This window comes from Populus euphratica, unplaced genomic scaffold (genome assembly GCF_000495115.2).
Source record: "Populus euphratica unplaced genomic scaffold, PopEup_1.0 scaffold251.1, whole genome shotgun sequence".
In the NCBI taxonomy this organism is placed as follows: Eukaryota; Viridiplantae; Streptophyta; class Magnoliopsida; order Malpighiales; family Salicaceae; genus Populus; species Populus euphratica.
The window spans coordinates 219060-235501 of NW_011499988.1; the positions used below are offsets into that span (position 1 = coordinate 219060).

Consider the following 16442-nt stretch of genomic DNA (forward strand, 5'->3'; position numbering starts at 1 on the left):
ATTGGGTGTGGTCTATGTGAGGTTGGAATGAAAGAGGCAAGTATAGTGGAGTGAGTAGGAAATCAACTATAAAACAAAGTGAGTGTGTGAGATCTTTATTGAGATTGAAGTGAGAGAGGGAAGCACAATGAAAAAAGCAAGGAAAGATTGATGAGAGGAGAAGGTAGCAGATCTGTTGACAGACTCAAATATTCTTAAAGATGGCTGGGATCTCCAATTAACTACAAAAAAAGAGGACAGTGTGCAGTCTATGTGAGGTTAGAATGACAGAGGGAAGCACAATGGAGAGAGCAGGGAAAGATCAATGAGAAGAGAAGACCAAATAGGGCTATTTTGGAGAAAAAAATAAAGCCATGTTTTTTAAATTGCACCCGCACTAAAAAACAAGCTTGAGTGGCTTTTGCACAGCTTGCAATTAAAACATAAGTTTTTATGGATCCCAACAACGTAAACAAATACTATCTAAAACTTATGGTCCAACCACAAGTTAACAAAAAGTAACATGCTATGATTATTTATACAAAATCAGTGTCTTTTTATTTTATTGTTCTTATTCTAATGTATTATAATTGCTATGCTCTAAGAATAACACATTTTTGAATATGTTTGTTTTCACATTTAAAAAACATTTTTGAAAATTGTTTTTGCTTCAAATTATTTTTTTTATAATTTTGGATCGTTTTGATGCGTTGAAGTCAAAAATATATTTAAAATACCTAAATGAGTGATGATCTTAACTTAAAGTCTGCTAGACATTATTCTTGAATTATGTTTTTTGATCTGGAGTCATAATTAAAATTTATTTTCAAATAATATATTATAAAAATAAGTTATAAATAAAAATAAATTGTAAATATATTTAGTAAAAATGACTTGAAAAGACTTGTTTTAAATGTATTATAAGTTATGCTTCACAAGTTGAAAGTCAAAAATCTCAACTTCTCACATAATTTTGTAACAAGATTTTGATAGGAATGAAAAATTGTTTCTAACCAAACATGAAATGAAACGTAACCTTAATTTCTGCAAGATATTGTAACTGTTAGCCACGTAGCCTTGAGGTTTTATCCCGGAAACAACGGCTCTCAAGGTTTGAAATCTTGAATTTTGACCATTACTCAATTATACATTTGAATTTTGACGCGAGGAATCATAAATGTCATGCCACATTCACCGACAATAATCCGTTTTCCTGGATGGAGCCAAGCCACACGATAATATCCCCAGGTGGCTTCCCTTTAAACGTGAAAGATTATAAAAATGGAACAGCACTCTCAACAAAAAAACAAACAAATAAATTATAATTATAAAAATGAGACTGAATAAAAAGTACAAAAAGCAATTTTAAAAGCTTTTAGGCAGTGATAGAAACTAAAAGTTACTTTTTAAAATATTTTTTATTTAAAAATGTATTAAAATTATATTTTTTAAAAAATAATTTTAATATTAGTAAATTAAAAAAATTAATTTTAGAAAATCTAAAAATTAATAAAACGAGCTGCTGCAAATAATATGCATAGATTCTTTTATTACCGATATGGTGCAGTTAATTGTGTTTTTAAATACTAGATAAATAATAATAATAATAATAAAAAGGATTCTTTTATTGCCGATGTGGTGCAGTTAATTGTGTTTTTAAATGCTATGATAAATAATAATAATAAAAAGGACACGGCAAGATTTTCAGGAACGCACCAGGGTCAGAGTGTAAAATTTAGTATTATAAGGGGTAGGTAGGGTGGGGGTACTGTAGGCAATTAAATCTTAGAGCAAAATCCTCATCCTTCTTTATTCTCTCACTCAACTCAACTCAACTCAACTCAACTCGGTCTCCCTTGCACCAATCCATCTTCTTTCTTTCTTGGTATTGTATAAAACGAGAAGGAAAGGGCTTGAACAAGAAGTCAAGAAAGTTGAGGTGAAGAATCAAATCACTCAACTAATTGAATCCTACCTTACCTTTGCTAGCTAGCTAGAGCTACACAATTTTTAGTTGTAGAATATTTTTGCTGTATGACAGCGAAATACTACAGTGACAGTTATTACGGTGAGCTTGCTAACCCTTTACAATGGCCACAACTCAGGAAAAGGCGACGCCTACTTCCTTTGCGTCTGCTGCTGGAAAAGCAGCAGCAGCAGATGGGGTCTTGCAGAGCTGGTCCGATCCCTCCCAGGATCCCATCACCAAGAGATCACCCACCTCGGTTTCCCTGATCCGTCCTGTTTCCTCCCTCTCACCTGATCCTAATACTAAAGGTAACTCAACACACTTGCATTCTGAAAATTATTCCATTTTTTTCTCGTCTCATCTTTAATCTATTTTGGACAGGGATTACGATAATGACGAGGGCGCAAACCTGCCACCCTTTAGAACCACTAACTGCTGCTGAGATTTCTGTTGCAGTGGCAACTGTTAGGGCAGCTGGAGCAACCCCTGAGGTTTTTAATTAAACTAAATTGACGACTTATACTAACTTTGATTTCATAAAGGAATTTATTAACTGTTTACTTCACCCTTTTTTTTTTTTGGCAGGTGAGGGATAGCATGCGATTTGTGGAAGTAGTTTTGGTGGAGCCTGTCAAGCACGTGGTTGCATTGGCAGATGCGTATTTCTTTCCTCCTTTCCAGCCTTCATTACTTCCCAGAACGAAAGGTGGACCAGTGATTCCCACTAAACTTCCTCCGAGACGAGCAAGACTTGTTGTTTACAACAAAAGGTCAAATGAGACAAGCATATGGATTGTTGAACTGGCAGAAGTTCGTGCAACAACTCGAGGTGGCCACCACAGGGGCAAAGTCATTTCATCTGAAGTTGTTCCGAATGTTCAGCCTCCCATGGTATGTAAAGTACCCTTTTTTAGCTCAGGCTGCTGTGATAAAAAAATGAAATTTTCATCAAGAATTTTATACTTGGTTAAGTTTTGTCACTTGTCTGTGATAATGACATAAATTTAAATTTGTTGGAAACAGGGTGAATTATGTGAAACATTTTGAACTTTACAGGAGTGCCTGGCCTTTCTAAAAAGATTTTGTAATGCATCTTTGACAGCTCCTGTCTCTAACGACCACTCTTCTTGTATGGGCTACATATTAAATGATCAACTGTTAGGTTAAGGTTATAACACAATCAGAATAGGAAGAAAGTCCCAGTAGGGTCTGTTGAAATCGCTATGCGGCAGTGGGGTACTTGCATGAATCCTGGGAAAAAAAATCTGAGGTAGTTTTTGCTGTGATCTTAAATAGAATAATACACATAATGGATTCTACCTTTTCATTTGCTTCAAAATTACAGGATGCTGTGGAATATGCTGAATGCGAAGCTGTGGTGAAAGATTTCCCTCCATTTCGCGAGGCAATGAAAAAGAGGGGTATTGACGACATGGATCTTGTGATGGTGGACCCATGGTTAGTTTCTTTGTTGGCACTGACCAATTATCTCTGTAAAATTATGTTCCAGTGTATCCCCCTGCAATCATTATAATATTTTGGGTGTTCCCAATTTTTTTTTCCAGGTGTGCTGGATATCACAGTGATTCTGATGCCCCTAGCCGCAGGCTTGCTAAACCTCTTATCTTTTGCAGAACTGAGAGTGACTGCCCTATGGAAAATGGTTATGCCCGTCCGGTTGAAGGAATCCATGTTCTTGTTGATATGCAAAATATGGTTGTGATTGAGTTTGAAGACCGTAAACTGATTCCCTTACCGCCTGCTGATCCATTGAGAAATTATACTTCAGGCGAAACTCGAGGAGGTGTTGATAGAAGTGATATTAAACCTCTACAGATCATTCAACCTGAAGGTCCAAGTTTTCGTGTCAGTGGACACTTCATCGAATGGCAGAAGGTGCTTGTCTGTTTGTAGAGCTACATAACTAACTCTCCAAGTGCTACAAATCAACTGATCAGTATTCTTTTCTGCTCTCATTTTCCTTGGCAGTGGAATTTTCGTATTGGTTTCACACCCAGGGAGGGCTTAGTCATCTATTCTGTTGCATATGTTGATGATGGTCGAGGTCGGAGACCTGTGGCTCACAGGTTAAGTTTTGTCGAGATGGTGGTCCCATATGGAGATCCTAATGACCCACACTATAGGAAGAATGCATTTGATGCTGGAGAAGATGGACTGGGTAAAAATGCACATTCTCTTAAGAAGGTGAGAATTATTTTCTTCTTTCCTCTCCCTTTTTACTATTAGTTTTCTTCCATCAGTTTAAAATTTTAGAATCCATGTTACGCTACTCAATAACAGAATAAAGTGGACGTTGCAGGGTTGTGATTGTTTAGGCTATATAAAGTACTTCGATGCACACTTTACAAATTTCACAGGAGGAGTTGAAACAATTGAGAACTGTGTTTGTTTACATGAAGAGGATCATGGGATCTTATGGAAGCATCAGGATTGGAGAACAGGATTAGCAGAAGTCCGACGTTCAAGAAGGCTTTCAGTGTCTTTTGTGTGCACTGTTGCTAATTACGAGTATGGATTTTTCTGGCACTTTTATCAGGCAAGTCAGTCAATTGGTGATATAATCTGCTTGCTTTACATAAATCCTTGATCATTCAGTCTTTTCTTGATAGTAGTTTTATCTTATGTGTTATGAAAAGCTCTTTGAATGTGGCTGTGATGCTCAGCTGCCATCTTGATGGAAAAATGGGGTTGTTTTCAAGTGAGGAATATTGCAGTGCTTTTACAGTACTGCTATCTTCTTCAGAGTTTTTTCCTTGAGGCTGTCAAAAGATAGTTCCTTAATGTATTCATAATTCCTGTAGTCATTCCTTCTTTCAGGATGGAAAAATTGAAGCTGAGGTTAAACTAACTGGAATTCTTAGCTTAGGAGCACTTCCACCTGGAGAAACTCGAAAATATGGAACAACAATTGCTCCAGGATTGTACGCACCTGTCCATCAACACTTTTTTGTGGCACGAATGGATATGGCTGTTGATTGTAGACCTGGTGAAACATTCAATCAGGTAAGTCTTTGATCCACTGTAATACTGCAATTTTTGTGATAGGCTTATTTTAATATTTATTTTGATCAATTAAATCCTTATTTCTTTTGTGAATAAGAGCTACTGCATTCTGACATTTCGAAGGATTAGTTAATTCTGGCTCATCTCTGTCCCATAAGTTGCTCTTTCTGGGAGGTCGTTTGAGTACTCATCAATATGTTCTATAGTGGTAGCGTTCTTGAAGGCTGTTGGTCATTCTTTCTTGATTTAATGTTAATTTAGGTTTGGTTGGTCATGATAGACTGTGCTAGATGGCTTCTCCAAGATTGAGTCTGTTTGTAACTTCCTCATTTGAGTGGTTTGAGAGGGAAAAAATCACACGGGTGCTACAGGGTAAATTTTAGGCAATTTTATGGCTTATGGACACGTGTTATTAGTTGGAATATTGATATTTGAGTTTTATTTTCAAGCAGCTTTCCTGATTTATTAACAGGGATGCTGGTTCTTTTCAGTAGGTAGAATAACAGGTCTCTCTTATATTGGCTATCTTTGGATATTTTGTTATAGTTGTGGTTTCTTGAACTCTTTATGCTTAGCATTTGCTGAAATTGTCCACCGGAATCTGGGCTTGTCTTGATTTATTTATTTTTTCCATGTCCCTTCCTTTTTTCTTTTGGTTCCTCTCACCAGGCTATATGATCTAATATCATTAAAAAAATGTGTGATGAAGACCAAGTTGCAGTACAGTATATCAAAGTAAAAGAAAATTAACTAATTCAAATAGAGTTTGTTTTCTTCTTCTGTCCCGTTACAGAGTTTTATTCCAAGTGACTAAATTAATCTCCACTGCTGTTATGTTTTCATGCTTGCTAAGGGATGTCTACTTTCTTTATCTAACTTCTTATAGGTCGTTGAGGTGAATGTTAAAATTGAAGAACCAGGAAAGGATAATGTCCATAACAATGCATTCTATGCTGAAGAGGAACTGCTCAGATCTGAGTTACAAGCAATGCGAGATTGTAATCCATTATCTGCTCGCCATTGGATTGTAAGTACTTCTGCCGCCATTGTGATTCTCCTTGTCATTTTGGGTAAATTGTAATATTTGTCATATGGTCATAGTGTGCACAGTGAAGTTTGATTTTGGCAATATGCAGAGAGTGAGGCCTTGTTTGTCACTGTAGTCCAACTGTGTTTTTGAAATTTTTGAAATTGTTTTTTAGCTTCAAATTATTGTTTCTTTTTTTGGATCGTTTTGTTGTGCTGATATCAAAAATAAATTTTAAAAAATAAAAAATATTATTTTGATGCATTTCTAAGTGAAAAGCATTTTGAAAAACAACCTTTACAACACTCCTAAACAAGCCCCGGGATGGTAAGGTTGATTGGATTGGTGCAATGTCTTGAGATTAGCATGGCCCGTATGCACAATTCATTTTATTTTCAATTAACATAACTGTTGGGGAAGCAGATGTTCTGCTTACTAGGCTATATCCTTAATAAAAGTATGCTTTGGTTTATGTTCCATTATTGTTTTTTTATTTTTTTTTATTTCTGGGTGCAAATTGGGAGAATTTGGTATGCTTCACTTGTTATCCTGCATCAATGTCAAACAAACTTTAGTGCTCATACTGCCATGATGTTTGTCTTGGAATTTCACATTTCATTTGAAAAATTGGATTGTGCATGAATTTTTTGTGCTTAAACATGCAAATGCTCTATTGTCGGATTTGCTTTGACTGAACAATATGCTTGTTACTTTTGTCTCCTGGAAGGTTGTTATGCATACTAACGTTTAGTTAATTTGCAGCTGTTCTAGTTGTATAAATTGAAAGGATGTCATCTTTTGCTACCATCTTTTTAACTCTTTTTTTAAACTGGTGTTTCTTGGTCTATTTTTTGGGGAGGAGGAGTTCATATCTTTTACTATTTATTCCCATCTTTGATTGCTTTGGTTTGTGTTCCTCATTTGATAAAATCAGATCAGAAACACAAGAACTGTCAACCGGAGCGGTCAGCTAACAGGTTTCAAGCTGATGCCTGGTTCAAACTGTTTACCATTAGCTGGTTCTGAGGCAAAATTCTTGAGAAGAGCTGCTTTCTTGAAACATAACCTTTGGGTTACGCCATATGCACGTGATGAAATGTATCCTGGAGGCGAGTTTCCTAATCAGAATCCACGTGTTGGTGAGGGATTGGCTACTTGGGTGAAGCAAAATCGATCACTTGAAGAAACTGATGTAGTTCTTTGGTCAGTCCACTTACCGATATTTCTTGTTTCTATAAGAGAAACAATTTCATTTTGTATTGGCTCTATCAATTTGATTATGGAAATAATATCCAGATTTCCAATCACGAAACTCTAGACTGGATATTAGACGTGCTTTTGTGTATCTGATGCAGCAGCATACACTTTGTCTTGGATACATAATACAATAGGGTATTAACGAACTACCAAAAGTGTTAAAAAATACAGCATGCTAAGCATCATTTGCCATGCAAATACATCAGATCATTGGTTTATTCACATATGAGAGATCTTTCTGATCATGATATCAAATATTGCAGGTATGTATTTGGTGTTACACACATTCCTCGGCTGGAAGACTGGCCTGTCATGCCAGTGGAACGAATTGGTTTTATGCTTATGGTATTTTACTCATTTCAGTAATAACTGTATCTATTTTCATACATTATTGCACTTCTAAAGCGATTCTTACATGTTTTATGGAGTTAAAAGTACAAGTTCTTTACCAATGAGGCAAACTTGTGATCCTGCTGCTCTGATTCTGTTCGTGATGCAGCCACATGGGTTCTTTAATAGCTCACCGGCGGTTGATGTCCCTCCAAGTGCATCTGATCTGGATCTCAAGGACAATGTGGTAGCTGCAAAGCCAATCCAGAATGGGCTTCTCGCTAAGCTCTGAACACAGTTGGATGCCACTTTCTTTTCCTTGAATAAGTTAGCGATTGTCCCAACTTCTAGCAAGTGCTGTTTGATTATTATTATTATTATTATTATTATATGCACCGTTGCTTGGCATGTCATACCTTTGTCATTGGCGCATCTCCACGAACAACTACTTCTATATATTGAAATTCCGTTAATAAGATCATTCATTGGGGGCAGATGTCATTGTTAGTGCGTTTTTGGCCTTTGAGTAACTTCACGTCCAGATACTAGCGTGCTGCAACAAGCAGAATCCTACATGCCGTTGCCGCCTGCAGATCAAAATGACCACCACTAGCCCGGTGGTGTCTCTTTTAGATACGAAGACACCTTTCGAAAATGTGGTTATCAAAAATTTCATTTTTTTTAGTTTAATTTTTTTTTTATGTTTTTAGATTATTTTTAATGTATTAATATTAAAAATAATTTTTTAAAAATAAAAAAAATTATTATTTTAATACATTTTGTATATAAAAAATATTTTGAAAAAAATCTCCTTGAAATAATTTGGCAATGTTTGTATTTGTGGTGGTATTATGTTTTTAAAACATTTATTTTGATAAGTAGTCCTGTAATGTTTATTTTAGTGTTTTTGAATTATTTTAGTGTTTTTGAATTGATTTAGTGTGATATAATGATATTAAAAATAAATTTTAAAAAATAAATAAATTATTTTAATATATTTTTAAAAAATAATTATCACTACAATATAAAAAATTTGGGCTCGAGCAAGAAAAAAAATTAAATATACCATACAAGTCTAATTAAAAGCAAGAGCTCCAAAATCCTAGATGTGCCAATATTTGGCACTGTGGTTAGAAATTGTTTTTTTTTTTAATTTTATTTTTTTAATTTTTGTTTTAAATTATTATATTTTTTATATTTCAGATTATTTTAATACATTGATATTAAAAATAATTTTAAAAAAATTAAAAAATATATAATTTTAATATGTTTTATGAAATGCTTTAAAAAATAATTATTATTATACTTTAAATATTTTTTTTATTAAAAAAATGTAACCATACTGAAAGACTAAAGAGCAGCAGGAAAGCAAGAGGAAGCATCAAAATTACTGATATTAATTATTTGTCCTCTCAAAATCAGTTACTCATGAGTCTTGATTAGAAAAACTGAAATTAAAGGTCAAACACCTCCACTAAAAAACAGTACAAATACTCTATTCGAGGACAAAGCAAGGAAAGCCTCTTCACGTGTCCTTTTATCTCCGGCAGCTAAGACAATCTGGAGAAACCTCCCAGCGCAGCTCATGTCTTCCCAATCAGTAATAACACCACCACCACCACCACCGTTCACATCAGGTATTCAAGCCATAAAATCTCAACACATCCAGTGCACAATCAACATGGATCGAAGCCAGCAAACCATAATCAATACAATTCCCGTCATGCCATTTAACTACACCACCCATTGATGGATGGTAATTCCACCCATATCTGATAGATATAGACTTGATGGATGGGAGTTTTTTAAACCCGACTGGGTTTTGGATAAAACTCGAAGGTTTTTAAGTAATAGATACTGTTCTACCTGGCCCAATCTTGACCCAAAATGCATAAAAACCTTAAAATTTGAAAATATTACATTTATGCTAAGCTACACACACAAGTTTAGGGTTTTGCCTTAACGTAACACTTTATACTCTCCTTTGACCTTTCTAGTGGCTTCTCCTTCATTGCCATCATGCTCTCCTCCCTCCGGCAGTTTCCTTTTGTTAGTACCTCTTGCTCTCTCGTCTCAAGCGGCTTGCTCTTAACCTACCATCCTTTTGTGGAATTAATTTTAAAATTTTCATTTAAAGTGTTGTTTAGTTTTCCTATATGCATGTATAACTATTAAGGAGTGTTTATCCTTTTAAATCAATTGATTTATTCCTGCACTAGTATAAATGCGTATGTTATATTGGAATCCAAGTCCAAGTATATTGGAATTTTCTCTATTAAAAAAGTAGTATTATTTGAATGAGATATATTTCCAACATGTTTCCCTATTTCTCCTTCTATTATTTTTAACATGAACACTAGTTTGACATCTCAAAATAGAGTGGAGAAAAAATAATATCTAAAAAAAAAAAAAGATGTAAAATGATAGTGCCTAATAATAAAATTAGGATCTTGCATCAAGAAAGATAGAGGAAGCCTACAAAAAGATTTAGTGCAAACTGACAATTTTTTACATAAAAAATGACATGTGGTACAAAAAAGATCACATATAAAGAAGATAAGAGAAGACCCTTCCTATAAAAGAAGATTAAAGATGGCGAAGAAGCCATGACAAGAAAAAGACCTCAACCTTATTAAAAGTGAGCCAAAATAAAATGGTTGCTTGAAGAACCAAATCTTGAAAAAGAGAATCAAATATTGAAAAAGAGATGTTTAAATAGAAAAATATAACAGTAATCGCAAGATGATAAAAATAATTTAAGTTGAGTTATTTTTAAGCAAATACAATTGCTAAAGAAAAAAAAATTAAAGAGATGATAATAAGATGCCATTAGCTAATCATGGTGAAAGGAATTTTTAGGATAAAAATGTAAGTGAGATCCTTTCAAAGATTAAAAAAAAAAAAGATAAAAAAATCTAGAAAATGGTGGCGAGAAGCTAATCCAACTATAATGAAACAATGGCTATAATATAATTTAGATTTCAAGAATTGCGAGATTTTTAAAATTAAAGAGTGTTGAATTTAATTCTAAAATATTCATTCAAAATGTTTTTTAGTTGTTGTATATGTATGTATAACTATTAAAGAGTATTTATCTTTTTTATTCTCTTAATTTATTTCTAAACTAGTATAAATACATATGTTAAGTATTGCAATCCAAGTTCAAGTTCAAGTACATTGGGACTTTCTCTTTTAGGTGAGTAGTATTATATAAATGGGATGTGTTTCGACCATGCTTTTATTTTTTTTTCAAATATTTCTAACACCTTTTGCTCGTGTAAACATTTGATTTGCTCTTGACATAACTGCAACAACTAACCATGACATTCCAGCTACTTTACTCAATAAGTTTGGCTCCTATGTTGTGAAATTTTAATTGAAGGGTCATCTTCTTAATTCTATATGAAAGTTTTTATAAAAACAAAAGCTGACAAAATGTTATGGATTGAATGAATTTAGTCAAGCCAACATTATTTTATATTAGTTTATAAAATAACATCTAGGAGAATATGTTTAACATATTAGGATAGATTGGTTGATTAACCCATCATTATTATCTATAACATTTATTAGAAGTATTTTAATACTTTTAAGAGTTTCCCATGTGACTAAAGAAAATCTGATATTAGTATTTCAAAGGGGTTTTCATAGACGGTGTTGATGGATATAAACGGAAGAGGATTGTAATAAAATTTTAGCCACCTCCTTTTTTAAAAAAAAAATCTTTCATTTTAATATTCATGACTGGATGCAATAAATAATATTTTTTAATAATTTCTTTTTAGATTTGATCTCTAAAATTTCTTGGCTAGACATTATTTGTATATCCTAATTTATACATCTTCTTAATTTGTCTTGCATAACCAATTAAATTATCATATTTGATTTGTGAAATAAATTTAACTAGTAAAAGAACCAATTCAATTCAATAGCTTAAGCTATTAGATGAGGTTCCAGGATATAATTTATATTATTCTCTAACACACCCTATCAAGTGAAAGCTCTTTGAGTTTGAAACTTGCACAAACCAACTTTACCTTGTGCTTAATTTTTATCAAATAAATAGAAATGATGAGATTCGAACATGTGACCAATTAGTCATCATAGCTCTGATACCATGTCAAAGAATCAATTCAACTCAATAGTTTAATCTATTATGTGAGGTCTAAAGATATGATTTATGGTATTATCTAACAACTAGTATAATTATTATTATTGAAATAACTATGAAATTTTGTAATTAATATATTCTTTTATATTTTATATGAAAAATTAAATTGATTATTTAATGCTAAAAAATTCTTATCTCTATTTTTTGCATATTTTAATTTATCAATTAAAAAATAATAAATCTTATTAAAACCCTATTATTGACAAGTTAGTGTCGACATTCCAATCAATCAAAACTCCAACCAGCATTCTTTTTTATGTGGATATGATATGTGAACAAGATAAAAATTATGCATAAAAAATAATTAGAAAATCTAATCACAACATATTTTAAAGAAAGTTTACCACAATATGACTTTGCAATTTCCATTTATCATCAATAAAATGTGTTGTAATAGTTATGAACTTCATTTTTTGATAGTTAAGAAATCCACATATATGTTGTAATTTCTACTCTACTAACCTTTTGGCATAGAATATTGAACAAAGATATTGGATAGAGGTTTTTTTTTCCCTGATGTAAATTGAGAGTTACCCTCTTGTTGTGTTAAAATCTCTATATCAAAATTATGAAATACAAACTTCTATTAGTATTAAAATGATTAATAAATATGCATTGATGTAATTAATGGTATTAATACATATAAGCTATATATATATATATGCGAATAATTTGAAAAGTTGTCAATTTAAATTCCTAAAAGAGATCATATTTTTGTAAGAATCATAATTAAAACTTTGTATTTTGTTATAAGACAGACCAAGATTAACAAGATTGCCATTGAAGTTGGATAGCTCGAGGAACATTAAAGAATCAAGATTTTTTATAGACAAATCAGAGATGGCAAGGAGTTTAGAAGAATTTTTCAAAGAAAAAGTTTGAGGGATCATACTTGAAAGACTACAATATACTAACCGTAAGCCTTTTAGATATGGGATTTTATTTACTATTTGCAGCGAGTAATTTGCAATCCAAGTACGAGGCTAGGACAAGAGTCTTTGGGTTGACCCGAACTAGACCGAGTTAGATAATACTTTTATAAAGTTTTTCAAGATAATGCATGTCTTATCCTTATATTTTTTTTTAAATACAATTGCATTAGAATTGTTAGAATATTTTTTTGTTGTTTAATTTAAACTTATGATAAGATGATATGTTTTCTGTATAAAAAAATTATTAAAAAAGATGAATAAAGAAGAATACCTTTCTTATTTTGATTTTAGATAGTATAATTTTTTTATATGTATTCTTACTATTTTTTATTTTTATTAAATGAAAGAGAGATTACATTGGCATTTATGTGAACATTGTGATCACGCAACCCACAATCAAGTTTGAGATTTGATTCTATAAAGCCCAAAGAGATCTGATAAGAGTGTGACATAATAAAAACCTATTACAAGACACCAATACGATTGGAATGAAGTCGAATAATGCCATAAAGCTAATTAAGCTTTGATAAGTTAGATTCAATTTGTTCAAAAAGAAAAAATACAAGAATCTCTCTCACATGTTAAATTAAAAATTCTAGAAGTATTATTCATCAAAGGTTGCTGAAACGTAGTCTTACAAGAGTTTAAGTACTTCTGAAAAATTAACTTTAATAGATTAACCATTTTAGGCTGAATTGATCCACTTAAAAAACTGACCCAAAACCTATACTAATAATCCAAACCCTGATCCAAACAAGCCTTGTATTCTAGCTGAAAGTCCAAAAGTATTATTCATCAAAGGTTGTTGAAACTTAGACTTATAAAAGTTTAAGTACTTTCAAAAAATTAATCTTAATGGACCTATCCTTCTGAGTTAAATTGACTCATTTATAAAATTGACTCAGAATCTATACTAGTAAACCTAAATCCTAATTTAAACAAGTCTTAGATTCTAACTAAAAACAAAATATTAATTAAGCTAAAACAAGTCTTAAGCTATAATTGAAATGATAAAAATAAAACTCATACGTTAATTCCATGTGATGTTGTAAAAAGAGAAGAAGAAAAGAAAATACTATAAAGTCACATATAAAGTTTATTTATAGCCTACAATGCTACCAATTATCTTAGAAACCAATCTATCATTAAATAACATCAACTTTTCTTTTCTTGTGCAGCTAGGAGGAATAAAAAATTCTAGTTAAAAAAAATTTGAAACGTTAATATATCATTGCTATACTTGAAAAATATATTGTAACCTATTAAAGATCCTTATAAAATTAGAAAATTTTCAAAATAAAGTGTCACATCCTTGTAGAAAAGGGATCATTACCAAATAAAAAGTTCACAAGTAAAAAAATAATAATAACAAAATTCATACAACTTCTTATACCTATGTCTCAAAATTTTCCTGAACTTCAACGCACCTAAAATCTTACAATAATATAAATAAATACATCTAGAATCTTATGAAAATTTTTAGTTTAATCTAACTGTTTGATTTGAAATTATGTTTAATAGCATAAAATTAAAAGGTAAAAAGTTTTATGTTAAAATTCAAATCTGACTTTATTTGATCATATCATACATTTTTTTTTAATAAAATATAAATTATTATTTTTATACATGTTATTATCAATTTATATTATTAAACACATTTGGTGAATTTTTCATTTTACATTTAAAATATTTTTTAATATCAAAAAATTAATAGAGCATTTATATTTTTTTGCATATTAAAAATAACTTTTAATTCGATCCATTGTAGAGCGCAAGGACATTCACTTAGTGAAATCCTTAAAGGCACCATCTACTTTATTTATGAGTGTATGATGGTTCGAACCTCTAAAATTCTCTTTTGTTGGCTCTTGTTTATTTTGGAATGTGGATACGTTACACACTCAAGTTTTTGTAATTTGTAAGATGAAATTCCCCTTAGTATTGCAAGACTTAAATTATATGTACATTTATACTAAAAACTTATACTAAATACTAAAACGTGTGGGATATTCACAATAAATATCAATACTGTTCACGCGTCCACAGATCACCATGTATGACCCTATTGATTTTTTTTACAATTCATCTAGGTCTTCATAGCTTTATTTTAGGCAACTTAAAGTTAGTTGCTTTTGATTTTTTATTTAAAGGTAAAATTAAAAGAATAAAAATAAAAATAAAAAAATATCAAATATAGATAGCGTTCTAAAAATTTCAAAAAATATACACTTTATCTTTTATCTTTCAAAATAACACGAAGTATATAATTTTAAAAGAATAAAAATAAAAATAAAAAAATACCAAATATAAATAGCGTTCTAAAAATTTCAAAAAATATACACTTTATCTTTTATCTTTCAAAATAACACGAAGTATATAATTTTAATGCCTTAATTTTTTTTTAAATTCAATTTAAATATAAAATTTTATTTTTTTTATATTTATAGATGGAGATACAAACAAAATAAAATTAATAAAAAAATTTTGTGGTATATTTTATCTATCTATAAATTTATTAGTATATTCATTACTAATAGACTTATCTACAAACCATAAATTATTAATAAATTTTTTTAATAAATTATTTTTGTTTATGAATCTTTTGATGGTCGTTATTGGAAATATAGTAAAAAATTTCCTTCAGTAAGACTGTCAAATATAATAAAAAAAAATTTAATAAATTATTTTTGTCTATGAATCTTTTGACGGTCGCTATTGGAAATATAGTAAAACATTTCCTTCAGTAAGACTGTCAAATATGATATTCTAATTCCAAGGCTAACTGATTAATTTAATGCCAGGAATCCAGATTGATTGTCGGTTTTTAATTCCAAGGCGAAGCGTGACTGTGATTTTAAACATAATTAATTAACATTCTTAAAATGTTAAGTATTATGCAGTGGTCCATTGCTGAGTTTTCTGTCTTCTTTTTTTTTTATTTTTCCTTATTTTCGAGTATAGTTGTTTTAAAAGTGGTCACGTCCTCCATTTGAAGATGTATTAAACAAGTTTTTATACGTATTATACGTAGAGAATAAAAATAATAGCTGAAAAATAAATAAAAATATATAAAAAAAGACGTGGCCTCAACACATGCATTGGCCTCGACTACGTAGGAGGGGTCTATCTGAGGATCTGATCATTAGAAAAAAAGAAGTAAATTTATAATTATTTGAAGGGTGGAAAGTGAGTGTGTTAGCTATTATTATCATTTGGCTGGGAAAAGATGAGAAGAAGAGGCGTTGTCATGCAAGTGGCTTGGTCGAGAAGCTCACGCAAGGCACCATTTTGCAGGAGTGCGATGCCACTATGGCTAATATTCCCCACTTTGACTGGCGAACGATACGTGATCAAAAGGAATGGATGTGTTCAAAATCCCAAAATAAATAAAAAATTAAAAAAAAAAATCAACTCGTAGACCATCTTGTATCCACTAATCCTAGAAGGGTGTCACTTGAGACAAAAGAACTCCCATTAGTTTTGAAAATATTTTTCTTCAAATAAAAAAAAGAAGAAGCAAATCCATTGTTTTCTTAAGAAAAACAATTGGATGAAATTAGATCTCCACTCCTTATCTCTGAAAATCTCATCTGATCCCCCCATTGTTTTGTCCTAATCAGGAAAGGAGCTGTTTAAAATTGTATTTAAAAAAAAATTATTTTTAAAAAAAATTATTTTTTTATATTATTTTAGATTGTTTTGATGAAATATTTTAAAAAAAAAAATATTTAGATTCAGCAGGGGGGGGGGTAG

General features: G+C 31.2%; 1 protein-coding gene across 2 annotated transcripts; it reads left to right on the forward strand.

Moving 5' to 3' along the window:
- Positions 1-1781: 1781 nt before the first annotated feature.
- On the forward strand, positions 1782-8080 carry LOC105140222 (copper amine oxidase 1-like). 2 transcript variants are annotated; one of them, XM_011046963.1, is made up of 13 exons: positions 1786-1918; positions 2085-2256; positions 2330-2439; positions 2534-2839; positions 3294-3406; positions 3514-3844; positions 3938-4153; positions 4269-4505; positions 4787-4972; positions 5859-5999; positions 6934-7202; positions 7520-7601; positions 7756-8080. In XM_011046963.1, the coding sequence occupies exons 3-13, from the start codon at positions 2341-2343 to the stop codon at positions 7876-7878; spliced, it is 2103 nt and encodes a 700-aa protein (XP_011045265.1). In that variant the 5' UTR covers positions 1786-1918; positions 2085-2256; positions 2330-2340; the 3' UTR covers positions 7879-8080. The 2 variants fall into 2 exon arrangements, with proteins under 2 accessions (XP_011045264.1, XP_011045265.1); XM_011046962.1 differs by having other exon boundaries at positions 1782-2256.
- The last annotated feature ends 8362 nt before the right edge of the window (positions 8081-16442 follow it).

What these genes read in the sequence shown, in the direction of transcription:
- LOC105140222 (XM_011046962.1), top strand. Translation starts at nt 2,070, where the DNA reads ATGGCCACAACTCAGGAAAAGGCGACGCCTACTTCCTTTGCGTCTGCT. An exon ending in TTTTCTGGCACTTTTATCAG is followed by an intron (nt 4,506 to 4,786) that starts GCAAGTCAGTCA and finishes TCCTTCTTTCAG; the next exon opens with GATGGAAAAATTGAAGCTGA. An exon ending in GAATTGGTTTTATGCTTATG is followed by an intron (nt 7,602 to 7,755) that starts GTATTTTACTCA and finishes TTCGTGATGCAG; the next exon opens with CCACATGGGTTCTTTAATAG.